Genomic DNA, 18441 nt, shown 5'->3' on the forward strand with positions numbered 1-18441 from the left:
TCTGTAACATGCAGTCTCTTCAGAGATTGCAATTCATCTAGTTCATGTTTACGTTTACAGAGGAACACATAGAGAGTGCTTTCCTGTTTCTCACCCTAGGTATTGTGTTTGCTCTTTACACACTTCTTTCTTTTTTGTATTTCCATTATTCTTTTCCTGTCATCAGCCCTTCACCTCTATTGTTGTTGCTGTTATTGAGTTTAAATGGATTCCTTTATTGACACTGTAAACCATGTGAACTACAAACCCGTATAGTCATTCCTCCCCGCTTAAGGTCTTCTTTCCTTCCAGTTCATGTTCCAATAAGTTTTATATGCATGAGTAGGTAAAGCAAAAGTCGAGTATGATGTGTTTCTTTCTTTCCACATGGTTCATGTGTTTCAGCAGAGAAAGATTGAGGGAGCCATGATAATTGTAATTGTAGACAGAAGCAGCAAGAGACGTTCTTCCTGTTTCTAAAAATGTCTTTTCCTTTTTTGGACAGAAGTGTGTGTGCGTGCATGCGTGTGTGTGTGTGCGCGTGCGTTTTCTCACACACAAGAATCCAAAGTATGTGTGCACCCGTACAGCTGCAGAAATGCATGCATTTCCGCTTCTCAACGTTTTGAGTTGTCGTCCTTTCACATGTGTACAGTAGTTGTCATGTCCCATGTCTGTGTTTCTGTGCTTCGTGTGGAAACCTCTGAAAGTGGGCTGTAATAGAACTCTTTTGCTTTTGAACATCACATTCTGGATGTATGGAGCTTGCACTCTGATACACAGTTGCTAATACACTGGGTGAAGAGTAGACGTTTATCGACATGTAAACACTATGTGATGTGGTTTGGTGTTTGGCTGATAAACAGTATGTGAAACTGTCAGTGTCACTGCTGATGGCCACAAAGTGACTTGTCAAAAGAAACCTTGCCTCTTAAGAAATTTTCCACAAGTAACTACGTAGAAAACTTTGAGAGACTTGATGTTTTGAGACTGGTTTTAGGGAAACTATTCACAAAAAGAAACTGCTCCTCCCTGGAAATGAGTGTCACAGTTTATGCACCGTGCAGTCTGAGGCTGGCAGAAGAAACAGGCCCTCACCCTTCACTGACTGACAAAATAAAAGCAAGGGAGAGAGAGAGGGTAAAAAGTGTCAAATCAGATAAACCTCGACGCCTAAAAGAAACAGCTTTTTTGAATGATTTCTGTGGACTAAGATAACTAGTGAAGACAAAAAGAAAATAGAGTCAGTGTAGCCTTTAGCTGCTGCTCTACATCACTCTTCATCAAACTACTTCTTCATGCCTCCCTCCCACTCACACAGCGAGATAACATTGCACTTGCATAACACACAAATATAAAAGAGACATAAAGGGACAAAAAGACAGAAGGAGGAAGGAAGAGTCAGAGGAGAGGGAAGGAGTGTGGCTAACCATGAAGCCTCACAGTTTTCCAGTGTGCAGCTTCTTATTAACCACATGTTTTTCTCCTTGTCTTCCACTTCTGGGCCCATATTCTGAAAGAGGTTTTACTTTCACATACTGTTCTCAATAAACAGTCACAGCTAAAAGGATTTGTTTCTAAAGTAATTTCAGCATATTTATGATGTTTTTAATCAGAAATGAAATTCTAACTGATTTCCCTTTTTAAATAAATTTTAAATCCGTGTTTGTCGAAATATGTCAATTTTTTATCAACAGACAATACAGCACAGAAACTAGGGGTCACTGGTTGAACACAAAATATTTAAATGACAGACAGTAGTAATTATGCATTGTTTTGTTTATAGTCTATCCGTTTTCTCCAGCGCTTTTTGAAGATATGTTCCTTGATCCATAGGTAATGAGTCAATCTTTCCGTAGAGTAGATTTCCTCTATTATAGCTAGCCACTGATCCTCATGGGGTGCATCAGTTATCCCCTCTGTATTTTAAATGCAAAAAACAAGTGCAAACCCCCATCAGCAGGCGATCCTGTTTCAGAGACAACACTGTAATAACACACTTACTGTAACACTAACACACCACTGAACTGTCCGACTACACCATGACTGTCAGACTTGTATAAACTAGTAAAATTACCTTAAAGTGTTTACAAATTAACCACAACTTAGTATTTACAAGAGATAAAAATGCCATTTTACACCGATCAGCCATATAGGTATGACTACTGATAGAAGAAGTGGGAATAATACTGATCATTTCATTACAGTAGTACCTTTCACTGGGTTACATATATTAGGGAGCATGTAAAATGAACAACATAATGGACTGAGTGACTTTGACCAGGTTGATATCGTAACAGTGATGACTGGGGTCAGAGCATCTCCTCAACTGCAGGTCTTGTTGGGTGTTCCTGGTCTGCAGTGGTTAGTACTGACCACAAATGGACTAAGGAAGGACATCCCAGTCTCAGGACCATTGATCATCTGTGGGAGGTGTTGGACAAATAAATCTGATCCATGGAGGTCCACCTCTCTACTTCCAGGACCTCAGGGATCTGCTGATAAGGTCTTGGTCCAGATACCACAGCACACCTTCAGAGGTCTGGTGGAGTCTAGGCCTCGGGTCAGATCTGGTTTTGTGAAAAAAGGGAACCTACACAATATTAGACAGGTGGTAATAATATTCTGATCCTATAAATGTTTGACTGGTTGAGATCCGGTTGTTATTCTTTAGATACTTTTGGTAGGTATGAACCACTTGAATGAACAACAAGATCTGGAGATGATCTGACCCAATGATTTGACCATAACAATTTCTCTTTTATCAAAGTTACTCAGGTCCCTACTCTTGTCCGTTTTTGCTGTTTTTAAAACATCAACTGTGACAATTAACTGTTCACTTGCTGTCTAATATATCCCACCCACTGACAGGTCCTATAGTAATGAGATAATCAACATTATTACCACTTTGACTTTCAGAAAGTTATGGCGAATCAGTGTAAAATCCACAGTCCTGACAATTAACTACTAAACAGTTGAGAGTAGTTCATTGTTCAATACATCTTATTAGCAGCAAGTTATAACATAAAAGATGAGTGATGGCTGATATTTGCCATTGGTAAAACATTTTGCAGGTTACTTGCATCAACATGAAGCCTTGATGAAAACACATCTGACAGTCCATGATAGTAGGTTTGAACTTTTCTCCTATCGTAGCATTATTGGTATCACATGCACGCTGCATGCCGACCCATTTTGCAGCGGCTGTATTCATGTTAAAGCTTTAATGACAATGAGCAATCAGATTTCAGCACGCATCACAAGACAATATAATCCAAGGTTGAGGGAGAATATAACCAGCATTTCTCACTGTTTTCTGATATTTTATTTTTTTACCTCTGCCAAGGAAGTTATGTTTTTGCTAGCGTTGGTTTGTCTGTCTGTCTGTCCATCCATGAGCAAGATAACTCAAAAAGTTATGGACAGATTTGGATGAATATTTCAGGAAATGCTGATACTGACACAAGGAACAAATTATTAAATTTTGGTGGTGATCGGGGGGGGGGCACGGGCATGGGGGCCCACTGATCTGCCTTGGCAGAGGTCTGCGCTCTCCGAGTGCTTCTAGTATCAAACAAGTAAGAGGAGTAGATTTCTGGAACAGCTGCACAGATGAGTTGAAACTATGTGCCTCTCTCTCTTGCCTTAAAAAAACATTTGTGAATATGACTCTTAATGGATATATGAATTCTTAGTCTTAACTATGTATATAACATTTAATATTTATTTTAGCATTCTGATAGTACATATTGTTTTAAATATTAGTGTGTGAGTATGTTATGTTTGTCAAAGTTGAAGATGTGCTGTAAGATAATGTATAAAGGGGAGGCAAAATAAGCATACAGCTTCAGCCTACTTATTTTAAGTCTGATTGTACAAATTAATTATTTGATTAGTGAAATTTGTATTATAAATTTGAGTTCTCATGGAGTGATTTGTTGGACTGGATGGATCTGTGGATTGTGTTTGTTCTTCAGACTGAAATAAATAAATGAGTAATTCTGTTTACTCCATTTTGCTCATTTGCAGGTTAATTTGTAATAAGCATTTTTTGCCATAGTCAATATATCAAACATACACAAGAATGTAAATATTAGTGACTTTTATTTTATTATGAAGATGGACACTCTGATAACTCCTCTAAACAACCTGTACTCACCCAAATACTGAACTTTAACTATGAGAATAGAATATGTTTGCTGCTCAACATCCAGTAGTTTATAGTAAACCAGCAATGTAAGATGTTTCATGATTATATAGAGTGTAGTATCTATCACTGACTTTGGAAACAGTAGTTTGAACAAATTATTTTTTTTAGCTTGTCGGCGCAAACATAATGCGCTGAACTACTGAAAGACTTTAAAATACTAACTGTGTTTATATTTAAAATATTTCTTAAGGGAGGATAATTAACAAAAAGAAACAAAGTAACATTGATATCTGTATTGGCCAAGAATTATTTCATCTGCTCACCTTCTTACTAGTTGCTGTTGTATGAGACATCAAGTCACGTAAAGCTGCAACTCACCTTTTTTCAGTTTTGGTTTGTTTATTAAATGCCACAAAAAGCTGAAAAAGTGTTCCCCAAAATCTAACATAACATTCTCAATGTCTTGTTTGTCACATTTCAACGATATTCAATTAACTATCAAATCAGAAGAGACACAAGGTAAGAAAATATTCTCATTTAAGAGGACGGTGATTGAGAATTTTTTCCCCCTGACTATTAATTAACAAAATAGTTTGATGATTACTTGGATTTGAAAGTAATAGATTAATTGTTGCAGCTCTAGAGTTGTACTTGCTCTTGTCTTGCATATATAACACAAGAAACTGTAAACTGTATATTCTGTCACATTTATAGTCAGTCACACCTGAGTTCTGGTGAACATTCTTGTTTATGGGTCTGGGTGGAGTTCAGGGGTTTACATGCGTCTGTCATTTGGCAGATTTGGATTTTGTGTACGTGAGCCTGTCTTTACAAGCCAGTTACTCATACACACCCAAAACTATTGCAAAGGTGTCAACAGTAGTGTCTGATTATTCCAGGACCATTTGTGTCAGAATCTGATTCACTGGAAAATAGTCCGTTTAATGTTTGTGTTGTACAGTGGATGTTAGGGGAGACGACGTATTAGTGTACGGCTTTATTACTCATCCGTGTACGTGTTTGAAACAGAATATGATTCAGAGGCACAGATCAGGAAAGAAATAACTAATTACTTTACATTGGAAGAAGGCTCTCCAATCAGCATACGAGTGTGTGTCCGTGTGCATGTGCGAGTCCTGCCCTCCCTCCCCTCAGGATACACCTGCCCACCAGGTATATAGACGTCAGCCATCCTCCGTCTCCTCATTACGCTGTCACTCATGCTGCTCTCGCTCTCTCTCTCTCCCTCTCTGTTGTGTCTTCAGATTAAGATGCCCTAGACGGGGAGAAGGGAAATGTAAATGGCTTCCAAAGTAAAAGATGCTGTGGTGTGGTACCAGAAAAAGGTAAGAAGCCCTACTTTTTCTTGCATTTGCAGGGGTTGTTGCCTTCTTTGTTCAGCATGTCTTGTGCAAAAACAGAGTTATGTAGTGTGCAAAAACAGTAGAATATAGTGTTATTTGAATGACTGGAGTTAATCAAGGGAAATTTTCTATGCTTGAAATAGTTAATTACTGTTGAAATGAATCAAAACGAAGATGTGTTTTATTTAGAGCAAATCTTTGGAGAAAAGTTTAATTTAACAGTGTGTAACTAAACTGGTATATGAGATTTTATGTTAACAACAATTCTATCCATTTTTTTTTTTTAATTATTATTTAAAATCCGAGTGTGCAACATGTACTGCAGGGTTTTTTCTACCTATGACCAGCCTCATGATGAGTATTTTTCACAGAAAATAAGCTAAATGAAAAGGGCAATAATATGCTTAGAATTATTTACAATGTTTTATAACAATTTATGGTTGTTGTCAAAATCACTTCAGTGTTGTTTTGTTGATACACAAAAATTTGAAGGATTAATTCAGAACATAGTACTTACCTCATTCATTTACACATTTGTTGATTTTTTTTTTCTTTTTTTTTTGGCTGATGTCTGAGTGTAATGTGAACAGGTACAATCTACTGTAATGGTTATAGTCAAACATTATATGACATAACCCCCGATTGCAACCTGTGCTTCCAGAAACCAAGGGAGAAACATGTAGTGCTTTAGAGATTTTTGGAGGTTAATTTAGACAAAAACATTCCATTTAACAAATTAAAATCGTACAGATTCAACCTACTAATGCATCGGTTCCCTCAGAGAGCCTGCTGATAGAATTGTACTTGAAACACACATTTTTTCACTGCGACATGTGTGCAGACTCTTTTTGTTTCACCATCATTTGGCGGTGACCTCAGCCGTTCTGTCAGCAACGGCAGCAGAGTCGGCCGTTCGGTTCTGTGTGAAACGGGGCTGGTGTTGTGTGTCGTCTTGTTCCATGGTTTCAGATATCAGATCCTCTGCTGGACTCCAGTGCGGCTCCCCCTGTAGCTCTCATCTTACTTACCTGTCTGCCTGCTCACCTGTCTGTCCTCACAACCTGTCTGTGTGCAGTTACGACCCCATCTCCTGTCTGTGTGCCACTGTGTCCTCTACAACCTTCGACTTGATATGTCTGTCTGCTTTTGTCTAGCTTTGGTCTCTTGAGTAATTGCAAGCTGTCTGTCTGTCTGTCTCGTCTATGCGAACGAGCCAGAAATAGATGCTCATCATAAGCTTTCACTGTTGTATCAAATGAGCTGACTCACATCGCACAAAACTCCCCGGTAATTTATGGTCTGAAGTCTAAACGCTCCTACCTCTATGACACAAACAGCTGTGATTAATGGAAAAAAAGACTTTCCCAGCTTTGTTTTCTAGGTTTATTTCAGGAATTAAAGTTTAATCTACTTATTGAAGAGGCCTTAGGATTTAAACATCTATTCTCTAGTCTAAGATAGTATTGTGAAAAAAAAAAAAATCACTTTCCTAAATGTAATACTATGCTAAGCTTAGCTTGTCTGGGCAGAGACACACCAGTGACGACAACTGCTTAATCATGAAAGACTAAAACCCTTTTAAGGAGCAGATCACACCTGTCAGACTGTCCTCAGGGCTTCTTTACCTTACGTCTCGTGCAGACAAGAGTTCTTTTGTTTTTTTTCTTTTTTTACACCTTAATTTAAATGACACGACAACCACATTGCACTGATGTCTTTTCTGCACTACGTCATAAACAGTGTATTCTTGTCTTGCCTCTTTGTATGAACATGAGACAGTGATTTGTTTATGTCCATCATTTCTGGCTTGAAATAGATCTGGCCACGCACACAGCAGATGCATGAGCCTCAAAGGGCAAACATGCTTTTTCCACCTATTATATTCTGTCCCTTTTGGCTGTGGTTTAGCTGTAAATACCAGAGGGAGCAAGTGATACTCAGTGGCTTTAAGCAAAGACCTGAAGTCCTGCCAGAAACAAACTCTGACCTCAGTAGTGTGTGGTTCAGTGTGTGCAGTGTGAGCCTCACATGGTGCTGCTGTGGATAAAAGGTGCTGTGTTTGTTTGTTTTGCCTCTTATGAATCTCACAAGGTCGCTGACTAGGCTGTCTTTGGAATGGAATTGATTTGTGTTACAGATTTTTACCAGTTTTTACACTTAAGATCAGAGAATTTACTGACACTGTTGCTTTCTTTTGATATTTTATGATATCTGGATAACTTGACATGGGATTAAATCAGTAAGGATTCCAGGAATGTAAATATTGGTAATGTTTTTAAATAAATACAGCTGGAAAAAAAATGACCTTAAGTTATGAACTGCTCACATCATTACAAAAAGTAAAATTAATTGTCAATATTGAAGCCAATATGAGTCGGTGTTTGTCTATTTTTATGGACTGTCTCAGCTGATTTAATTCTCAATTCTACCATAAAAATGTTTCTTTTGCAGTATTAGAATCAAGGGTTAACTTTAACCAAGAATTTTGTAGTCTACTTTCAGGCAACAGTCTTTTCTCACTAAAATATGTATCGTTTTTTACTGGAGGAATACATTCACAGTTCTTATATTACAAGAAGCAAACCAGTTGTATTTTTGTTGAGCAATCTCAATTTTGCAGTTTTGTTGGATAATCAGAAAGCAAAACCTATATTAATTGAATTAATTTGACATAAGGCCCAGCATGAATATGTCCAATACAATTATAAGTGTATGACAAGATGTCAGTCTTCTCCAGATTTCCATTTCACTTCTGAGAAACTTCACCCTCACTTCTCGACTATGACTCACAGTGTATTTCTCTGTCTAGAATGAAAATAGACTCCGTGCTGATTCAGGTCAAGCGTCCTTTGCTAAGCCCATTTTACAGTAAAGACACCTGCAGCCATTTACTGTCGGTCATCTCTGCACCAACACCAGATAGACATTTATCGTTTAACACAAACCGCTTGCCCACTGAGAAGCCAGTCTTCAGCTACTTGTAGAGATTATTCAGCTTTATTTTTAAGCATCTTGTCATTAAACTTACCTAATACATCACCTACATGCCAGACATGTAGGTGATGTATTAGGCTTAAAGATGCACTGCAATAAATCAGCTTAGAGCTTGTTTGTCTGGTGGGTTTAAAGCTTATTTTAAGACATTATATGGCACAAGTTCATATTGTTGGTTTGAGGTTGAAATGCATAGATGGATGCATAAATTAATGATGCAATGATTTTTGGAGCAAAACAGACACTAATCAGTTACTGTACCTATGTATACTTCAAGTATTTATAAATCTAGGTACACATACTTGCATTGGCAAAAGTTACTTCATTATAGGGAATGTGCACAAAGAACAATCTACCCACTCGTTTGATTTAGTCTGTTTTTCCTAAATCTGATTAAAAGATGTTCAGTGCAGATCTTTTGCTTTCAATAGAGTAGAAAATAGTTACATTTGCACACTGAAAAGCTCCTCTTAAAGGATTGTGTTGGCTGTTTAACGTTTCAAACACAAGGCTCTTCTCAGACTTACCAGACTGTTTCTGATCCAGCACTCGCACATTGTCGGACACCGGGCATGTCTTCGTTGACGTCTCAAGCTTCGGCTCTCAGTCTGTTCTGCATGTGTTTTTGGCAGCTGAAAAGGAAATTTACTCCTCTTACACACAGCTTTTCAGAGGGCTTGAATGTTGTCTAGATGGTGTTGCAGCTGAGGGGTTAGAAATGATTCTGTATTTTAATTTTTTCCCAGATTTTCCATATTTTCTTACCATTTTAATTGTAAATCATTTTTGAAAATATAATTGCATATAATGTTGGGCTATTTAATACTACACTAACTGCAGAATATTTTTGAGCTTCTAAAGCAGATCCTAATTGAACAATATCCATATGCCTTAGAGACGGATCTTCTTCAGAGTCAGCTACAGCCATTGCTTCAGGTAAAAGTCAGTTGCTTAGTATTTGTTAATTTGTCCAAAATGATGTTGCATTAATTTGGCTTTTGGGAAGTCCAACATGGGTTCTACACTTATACTTTTTAATGGTAAAAAAAACCTTGCATGCAGACACGCCTGTCTGAGTTGAAAATAGGCCATTCACCCCTCACAGCAACACCTCTTGCTGTGTTGTCATGGTCACACATGAAAACACACAGAGAGTTAATCTATGCACATGCCCACATTCCATTGAATTGTTCTTTTACTCATTCATTCAGCCCATGACTTGTTTGCGTTTCATTCAGAGCTCATCTGTGGTTGGTTTGGTAACAAACAGGTGCTCATGTACTGACTTATTTTTCCCTATTTTACTGATGTGTTACACAAGGCACCAAGTGGAGTGTTATCTATAAAGGATGAGTGTTTGTAAGCGTGAACACTTGTAGTAAATAAAACTCCAGACCTTGAGTTACAACATAGCTTGTTTTTTTTTGTATATAATCATCTGTGCTTAAAACACTTTTGGACTGAAATGTGTTTGTTTATTCATACAGTCTTTGACTCTCAGAAATTTTCCATCTGTTGCACAAACCACACTAAATGTGCAAACATGAGCCGCTGTGTGTCTATTCAGGAACACTGGTGGTGTGAGTGTCAAAGCTGACCGCACCTAAACACACATGTGTAAACAGTTGATTCCCACAAACACCAGAGGGATTTTCCACCACAGCTTTCAGCTTTTAGAAGCAGGAGGAGTTCCCAACATTTATTAATCTGGTAATTTTAATATTGTCTAGCACATTTTCTGATTTATTTAACATTATTACAGAGATTTGGGGGGAGCAAAAACTTTTTTATATCCCTTAGCTGTAAGACGTTTTTCCAATTCTTGATTCAGTTTTCCACAGACTGCCTCTTTCTGCTACTCACTGGCAGCAAGAGTCATTTCACTTCTCACACCATATTAATATGTAATGTTTCACAAACTAGGTTGGCCTTTGTTGTTTATCTAGTCTGGTTTCAGTCTTGATTTTGGCTTCATTCAGACAGCAGGTCTTAATGCACAATTCAGATTTTTTGGCGAAATCCGATTTTTTTCTGTGCTTGTTCATATTACACATTAAATGCAACTTCTATCAGTTTTGAGTATGAACTGAATGCGACCCTGAAGTGACCTGCATGTGCAAAAGAGGTCCTAATGTAATACGTGACCATGCAGGCACGCACTGTGTTTACGGAAGTAACATTCCTGGGATGCAGAATTGTGATGTTTGTCGCATTTCAATGATGTAAAGGTCGGATAAATGACCGTTGAGACTGAAGTTGCATTGCAAAATATCTGATGCGTATTGGATATAGGACCACATATGAAAGTGGCCTGGGTTGGATTTGTGCTGCTCAAACAGTCTTTAACAGCTCTGATACAGGGCACAAATGGGCAAAAAAAATCAGATTTGCCTCCAGTCTGAATGTAGCCTTTGTCTCGTGTGTTGGTCTTGATCTTGACACACTTTGGTCTCGGTTGTGACTTGGTCTCATTTTAGGTGGTCTTGGCCATAACACTAGTCTCTGTGAAGGAAATAAACCTGATATATATTCTCATTTATGATGCTACAGTCAGATATTTTTTTATTGTTACAGCTCTTGATTAGATCAGTTGTTCTTATTTTTGAAAAATGAATAAACAAATTTATTTGCTTACAGAATAACTGTAATGATTTTTCATAGTAAGTGTACCAACATGAAATATATGATAGCGGTCAGTCATGACTGGGCACAGGGACATGTGTTGAGCATGAAACGTTGGTAATGGCTGGTAATGGGCAGCTTGAAGCCATTTAAACCCAACTAATCTGTAACAACAGATAACAGCATCTCCTGTGTGTGTCGGTGTGTAACCCCCTGCCACTGCAGAGGCTGTTGTTATATAACTCTGTTGCTTCGCCGACGTAATCCCTCTCTCTCCGCGGATCATCCCTCCATCCGTCACCATGGTGACCCTGGCTCTGCTGCAGCAGCATACTTGGCCTCATCATCTTCCCTTCTGCTTCACTCTGAGCTCTTGATTTGCCTGTCAAATCAATGATGGCTGTGTTTTTTTTTGTTTCTTGGAGCAACCATTGTGATTTCACCTCAGCCAAGATGGTGTCTGTCTTAACGTAAATACCAGATATAAATAAATTATTTTCTTTTACTGTGAATGTTTGGATTTTGAACAGCAAACATGTCAAAATTGACTGACGAATAAATGGGAAGGATCCATGTGGATAAGAGGATTTACAGCGCTGTTAATGCTACTCTGTCAGATCTCAGTTACCTCACTACTCCATGATGTAATGAGGGATGAATACGTGTGTGTGTTTGTAATTCCCTGCTCCTCCTTATCTATGCCCCCTCCGTTGTTATCTATGTGCTCTGTAGTCTGGTCATGTTTGCCCTCTGGCTGTCCTCCACATCTTTCCTTCTGTGTATGTGTGTGTATTTTTAATAGGTTGAGTGATGTGGAAAATTAACTGTCAGTCCCAATGTCACATTGTAAATCAGTCAGTCAGATGCCAGATTTATCTGTAGCTCAGAGTTAACCAGTACAGCCTCAGTGTCCACATTTGTGTCTGATGAGAAAGTCGTAACACAGTAAGGTCAGGCAGTTCAGTGTTTTTATGGGAATAGAGGCAACAAAACATTTGATGAAAATAAAGAGTCATTAAAATAACTTATTCTTTTTAGCTTTCTATGGAGCCTATGTAGAAATATTGAGTGTTATTAAAAATGTGGGTGCTTCTATGCAACTGGGTCCATTTTGGTATTTGGCACTTTGCCAGCTTCTTAGACTCAATAATAAAAGAGAAATTTAGACATATTTCCCCCCAGGATGTACCTAATGATGACCTCAGATAAATGCAAAAAAAAATTATGCTCTTGCTCTGAGCCATCCCAAAATTAATTAATTTTTAATCAAATATTGGGACCAAAAATAGGACCAAAATTGGGACATGAAAAGCTACCCTAGTGTCAGTGCATTTGATCTGGAAAACATGGCTGCAAATGGTCTTATAAACCATTGTAGATAAAGACACTGTTAAATTTGATGATCCTAGTGGTTTTTCTAACCCAGACATGCAGGTTTTTCATGAATCTCAGTCTCATTCCAGGTTTCATGTGTAACCCATCGTGTCCACTTGTGTTACATGCAAAATCTGCCCATTTAGACATGTATAAATCGTGAGTGATTATGCTACAGTGGTCATTTTTGTGAAACACTCTGCCTTGCATATTCACTTCAATTCCCAAAATGTACCTGTGAGAGAATAAAAAGATATTAAAAAACAATAGTAGCGAGTAATTTTCATGTCTTTTTTTACATGCAGATTTTTGTATAAAAAATGTGTTTTATCTGAAAAACAGTTTCTCTTTTATCTCAGTAAATATTTGGTTTTAAAATAGACCCAAAGTGTTTCCAAACTTGCGTCATAACATTAGTCTACATCTGGTTTGAGTTTTAGCCCCTCTGTCCTGTTTTTAGGGACCAGTTTCATAGAAGCACCCATATGAGTGAAATATTTTTTGGTGTAAAATCAGTGTAATTCTCTTTTCTCTTGTACTCCTGTAGACTGTATTGTCATTTATCATGTCCATTTTAGGTAAGATTGTGTTTGATTTGATAGGAAAACCAGTTTGATGTGTTTCATTGCAACACACTTCAGAATAAAAATGCAAGAAGTAGAAGGATGAGCACAAGGTTTCACTGTTTGACCCACATTCCACACCTGCATCTAGTAGTGATGGAATATCACAGGTCAACAGGGCTGACCACACAAAGCTGAATACTGAGCATTTTGTGGGTGGCAAAGTCTAAATTAAAGAACCATTAATCTGTCTTGCATACAGTCACATTGTTGCGTAGATGAATTGCAGACAAAAAAGAGGAACATCGACACAGTTCAGTTCATAAGGCGGTGAAAGTGAAAAAGGCTGGTAATGGAAATCATTAACCTACACTCAGTCCATCGTGTCCTCACCTTTTTCTGTCTCTCTTTATGTCAGTCCTTCCTTGTCTTTGACCTCTTCTCCTCCTTCCTCTCTCTCTGTCTATTCATCTTTAATGAAGTCTCATTAAAGATGCAGAGTTTCCACCAGCGAGCTCTCTGGGTGACCCAGACTCGATGCCTCAGAGACACGCACACGCACACACACACACACACACACACACACACACACACACACACACACACACACACACACACACATCAGTGCTGATGTACTTGTGTTGGATCATCAGCTGATCCTCCCATCTATATGAAACTATGTCAGTTTTACTCTTTCACTGCCCTTTTTTTCTTCTTCTACCCATCCAGAGTTGAGAATTATCTGCTGAGTTTCATTTTGGATTCAAATGCGGCAGAAATGAGAAACAGGGTGAAATTTGTGCAGTTTGACCTTGGATGGGGTTTCTTTTGTGCTCCTGTGCTCCCAGGTCAGATGTCTGTGTGAGATATAAAACAGTCTTTTCTTACAGCATCAGCTCGGTTTATCACTACCTGTTTTTCTCTGTTTCACGTCTCTATCTGCATTTTCACTTACAGAGCTTGTGTTGTATTAACCACTGTACACCCTTATGCATGCATGCAGACCTTTAGATCACACTGATGTTTGGACAAGGACAGGTGGTGCTGCATGTGATTCTTCCCATTGTTCACTGTCTGTGTGTCCTGATAGATACTGGCTTTATGAGAACATTTAGTATGAGGGGTTTTACAAACAGTGGAGTTAAACCTGGCCACAGGTTCTTAACTTTGCGTCAGGGTTCATGGAAAAGGGTGTGGTTAAAATGGACTTACGCTGGAACTAACGGCTTCATAAATCCTTTTTATCATTATTCATACATTTTGAAAAGAAGTTGTTATATCAAACTTCCAAATTTCAATTTTATCTTGGTCGTTTATTTTTTTTTCCACTGATTTTGCATCAGCATGAGACACATTTATTGTACTTAGCTTCAGTGGTTTGAACCTGACATCAATGGTTTTAATACCTCATATTTTGAAAGCTCAGTGAACGTGGAAGTGTTTTTCTCCTTCGACAATTGTGTCAGTATTAAAGGTGAAAACTTGTTATTTGCTGCCCTAAAGGGGTTATCTGTAGTTGAGACATTCAAAACTATCCATAGTAGAGGGAAATCACATGTGAGAACACTCTCATGGCTACCAAAACCACCAGTGAATTAACATTGTATCTCATGGTTCTCATCAAGGTTGGTCCGAGACTGTGTGGTGTTAGTTTTTAACACCATAGGAGAATGTAACCTTCATTATTAAAATGGTATAATTATTTATTTCTTGTTTGTTTTCCCATAGGCACATTGAGGTTAGTATTCCGCTGCTCATTCTTTGGAAAGGCACAAGGAATGTTTTGTTATGTTTTGCTGTGTTTGTCTTTTACAAATAAGAGAACCTGATGATGTTTTCTGCCTGCTTGTTTTTCCAGATTGGCGCCTATGATCAGCAGATATGGGAGAAATCAGTGGAGCAGCGAGAAATAAAGGTATGTTTACTTTACTGCTCTTTTTGCTTTGAGCTCTCTGTTGTCCACTGTTTTATCCTTTTTCTGTTTGTATTTCCTTTCTTGTTCTTATCAGTTTCTCTGTTGGTTCCTTTTGTCACTATCTCTTTTTAATCCTATCTTGACTTTCACTCCTCCTCTTCCTCTTCGCTGTTTCACCGTGCCTCCAGTTCTTTTCCAGTGTTTTTGTTTTAACTCTTTCCTTTCTGCCTTCCTGGCTGGGTGCCACCTGCCCATCTCTCCTTTCTTCATCTTCATCCTTTGTCCTCCATCCGTCTTTTCCTCCTCCTCTCATCAGTTTATTTCTCTGGTGAGTATCCGGTGGGCAGTATGTACCTCCTGTTGTCCCACAGTGCACGTCTGCTCACCCACACCGTAGACTAGACTGTGATTGGTTGGTTTGATGGTTCAGTTCAGTTCCTATCGGGTGGTTTGTTTATTAACCCCACTTTGCGTTCACACTGTCACAGCGCTGCTTTGGGATTGGTTGCAGGAAGGAATATTCTTCTAAAATTGCAGCTATGATTTTGTCATGCAGATATCTGTGGTGTGAATGCATAGCTGAATTAGCATGGGTCATGTGATCAACGTGGCACCAGGCAGTATGTGTTTTTTTTAACCTCAGCAGACAGTTTAGGGTTGAGACATTTTTCAACAGTGACTTATTGAACACAGCTCAGATACAAAGTTCACAAAAAAACAGACATTTCATATAGTGTTTGTGTGTGTGTGTGTGTGTGTGTGTGTGTGTGTGTGTGTGTGTGTGTGTGTGTGTGTGTGTGTGTGTGACCAGTCATGCTACTCTGTGAACAGACATAACTCATTCTAGTTTCTATTCAACAACACTGATCTCTCAAGATCTCTCTGTCTTGATTCTTACTTTTTAATAACATTTTCTGTCTGGATTTTGGTTTTCCTGTGTAAATTAAGTTGTGACAATGAGATACTAAATGAATAACTGAACAGCTGTCTTTCCAATACATTTATTCTGTCAACAGAAGGCCAAACACTCATTCAGTGCACATGGTTACCTTTACTGAGTGAAGACAAGTTAAAGAACAGTACACACATTTTTATATGTGTTCCTTTTTGTTGTGATACACACTAGGCGTCAACAGTGCAAAAAACTGGATGGAACCCATTTCGTAAACATTGAATTATGTCAATAGTTCCAAAGTTCCATGACTTGAATATACTTTAAGACAACTTCAATTTCCCATCACTTCTTTGCCACTCACTTTAAGTGTAGCAATGTGTAGCATTTCCATATATATATGCAGACTTAGACTTCAGGTTTATAAACTGTTGATTTGGTTACTTTCTGTATATCAAAAATTTTCCATGCTCAAACTGAGAGAAATACATAATTTCATTCAATGTAATGGCCTGTTCCATTTTATTACGTGGGTCTGCATAGCAATGTGAATAACACTTAAATATGTTACTTTGCCTGTAAACATGATTTCCTCCTAAACCACATCAGATCAGACATGGCAACCGTAGTAAAAACAGAAGCTCCCATGATCCTATGCTACTTACTTTACCATGGCATTAAACTAGATCTTTTGTTTTTGTTTGGAATGTGAAACCTTTTGTAGCAGAAATTGCAACAAGAAACAGTGAGGAAGTGAGAAAATGGAAACAGTCTAAATTCTCCACTTTTGACAAGAGGTTGTCTGAAGAATGTAATCTTCGCTGGAGTTGTCTCTGTCTCTCATCCCTCTTTACAGCAAACAGCCGAGTCATGATGTTCAGTTTGGCGTTTTTAGTTCGCTTGGTGCATACACATAGAGGACTCCCTCTTAATCCCGACTAGTAATTAGAGCCTCTTCACCTGTCTGCTCTGATCTCTCACTTTTGACCTTTGAAGAGCACAGCTTCATCCTTCATAAGAGATTCTCTTACATCCACATTTTCCAAACTGAGTTCAGGGTCCTAACTTGGTTATAAGAGGTTCTCTGTGCAGGTTATAATCTATTAAACGGAATAATGTTTATATGCATGAGAACTTTCCACCTGGCGTCCTCTTCTTGTTCCTTCTTCCTGAACCTCCTGTCCTATAAACGGAGACATGAGATACTCTCTTTAATGAGCTCAAAGTCCACACACAGTGCTGCGACCTTGGCTCTCCATCTGAGAAGTGAATGGCGTCCCAGCGTTTTGCAGCTGCAGCTGACAATGTAGTGTTTATTTGAGCATATGTATTCTGATTGGTACACTCCAGACATTGTAATGTTACTCTGCAACGACGTAATTAAAAAAGCCCAGTATGTGACCAGCAGGACCGCAAACCAAATTAGAAGTCTGCTGTTGAAAAACTTTCCCTTGCTTCTTTGTGTCTTTGTAAATACATGACTTTGCCACGTCACAGAAAATAAATGTTTCTACTATTAAAAGAACATTGTGAGCTAAAATAATTACAGCTGAGTGCTAAATGAGCACCTTGAGAGACAGTGATCAGCCCAGTCTGGCTCAGCAGGGAGCCTTTGTTATACATACATCAACTCTTTTCTCTTGACAAACAAGATACATACATGACAAACTGATATTATAACATCTCTAATGGTTATTTACCTTGTCACCTCTCATCCATACATCCTTACAATCCATATCTACTTCCAGCTGCTGCATTTTTAGGCTTTATATAGTGTCACTATTGTTTTTGAGGTAACCTTTTCAAGAAGTTTAGCTCTTCACACAAACCATTCACAGTTTAACGGCAGTGCAAAACCACTCGCCACCTGCTGGTGCAAAGAGGAAATGGTCTTTTCTGCACTGATGTGGTTAAGATCTCATAGTTAGAATACATTTCAGTGTGGATGGTTTTAAGGTTGCAGCTAATTGTGTCTTTTATGTCTTCTGACAAGTGGAGAAAATAAATTGCTCAACGTGGCTGAGGTTAGACAACAAAATACAACACTAACTGTGGTTCTTTATTTTTCTCACGGATTCACAGGCACAGTTTAAATTACAGACTGTTATTCATGCATATTTTACCAGTCAGTCACCGACAGAACACCATCACTTGTTACTCGAAGGGAAAATAGTTTATAAAGATAAGCAGGTATGAATAGCACAGAGATAAGAGCGCCGAGGCCATGTTTGTGAAGGACTTTACTGCTGCACTAAATCTGCTGCCAGGAGGAAACTATTGATCTGCTCCTCCTCTCAGACCTGCACACACATGCACAGATATACAAGCCCTGTCTGATTCTCTCTCTCACATACCAAATTGGCTCGTTGGCTGTGCCCTTTAGAGATAAGAGCCTCCATAAAGCACCAGTATCAGACCACTCACTGATAAAACAGAATGTGATTACCTGTATGTAAATATTAGCATTAGGTATTGGGTCAAATCTGGCACTTATCAACTTTAGTCAAACAAATGAGCTCAAATAAAATAATCTAAAACTTGCAAAATAGGATTTAAATTAGACTATAAAGTATCTGCTTAAAAAAGAA

At 38.4% G+C, this 18441-nt stretch overlaps 1 protein-coding gene across 5 annotated transcripts in view; it reads left to right on the forward strand.

Moving 5' to 3' along the window:
* LOC115430049 (putative homeodomain transcription factor 2) overlaps positions 1-18441 on the forward strand; it is a 50315-nt gene that overhangs the window by 13147 nt on the left and 18727 nt on the right. For 2 of the 5 annotated variants that reach the window (XM_030149922.1, XM_030149923.1), the window contains 3 exons: positions 5395-5475; positions 14905-14961; positions 15278-15289. In XM_030149922.1, coding sequence (XP_030005782.1) covers positions 5431-5475; positions 14905-14961; positions 15278-15289 — 114 coding nt within the window. In that variant the 5' untranslated portion in view covers positions 5395-5430. Of the gene's footprint in view, positions 1-5392; positions 5476-14904; positions 14962-15277; positions 15290-18441 lie in introns of all 5 variants that reach the window. The other 3 variants (XM_030149921.1, XM_030149925.1, XM_030149924.1) reach the window with 2 other exon arrangements.

Source organism: Sphaeramia orbicularis, chromosome 12, assembly GCF_902148855.1.
Source record: "Sphaeramia orbicularis chromosome 12, fSphaOr1.1, whole genome shotgun sequence".
In the NCBI taxonomy this organism is placed as follows: Eukaryota; Metazoa; Chordata; class Actinopteri; order Kurtiformes; family Apogonidae; genus Sphaeramia; species Sphaeramia orbicularis.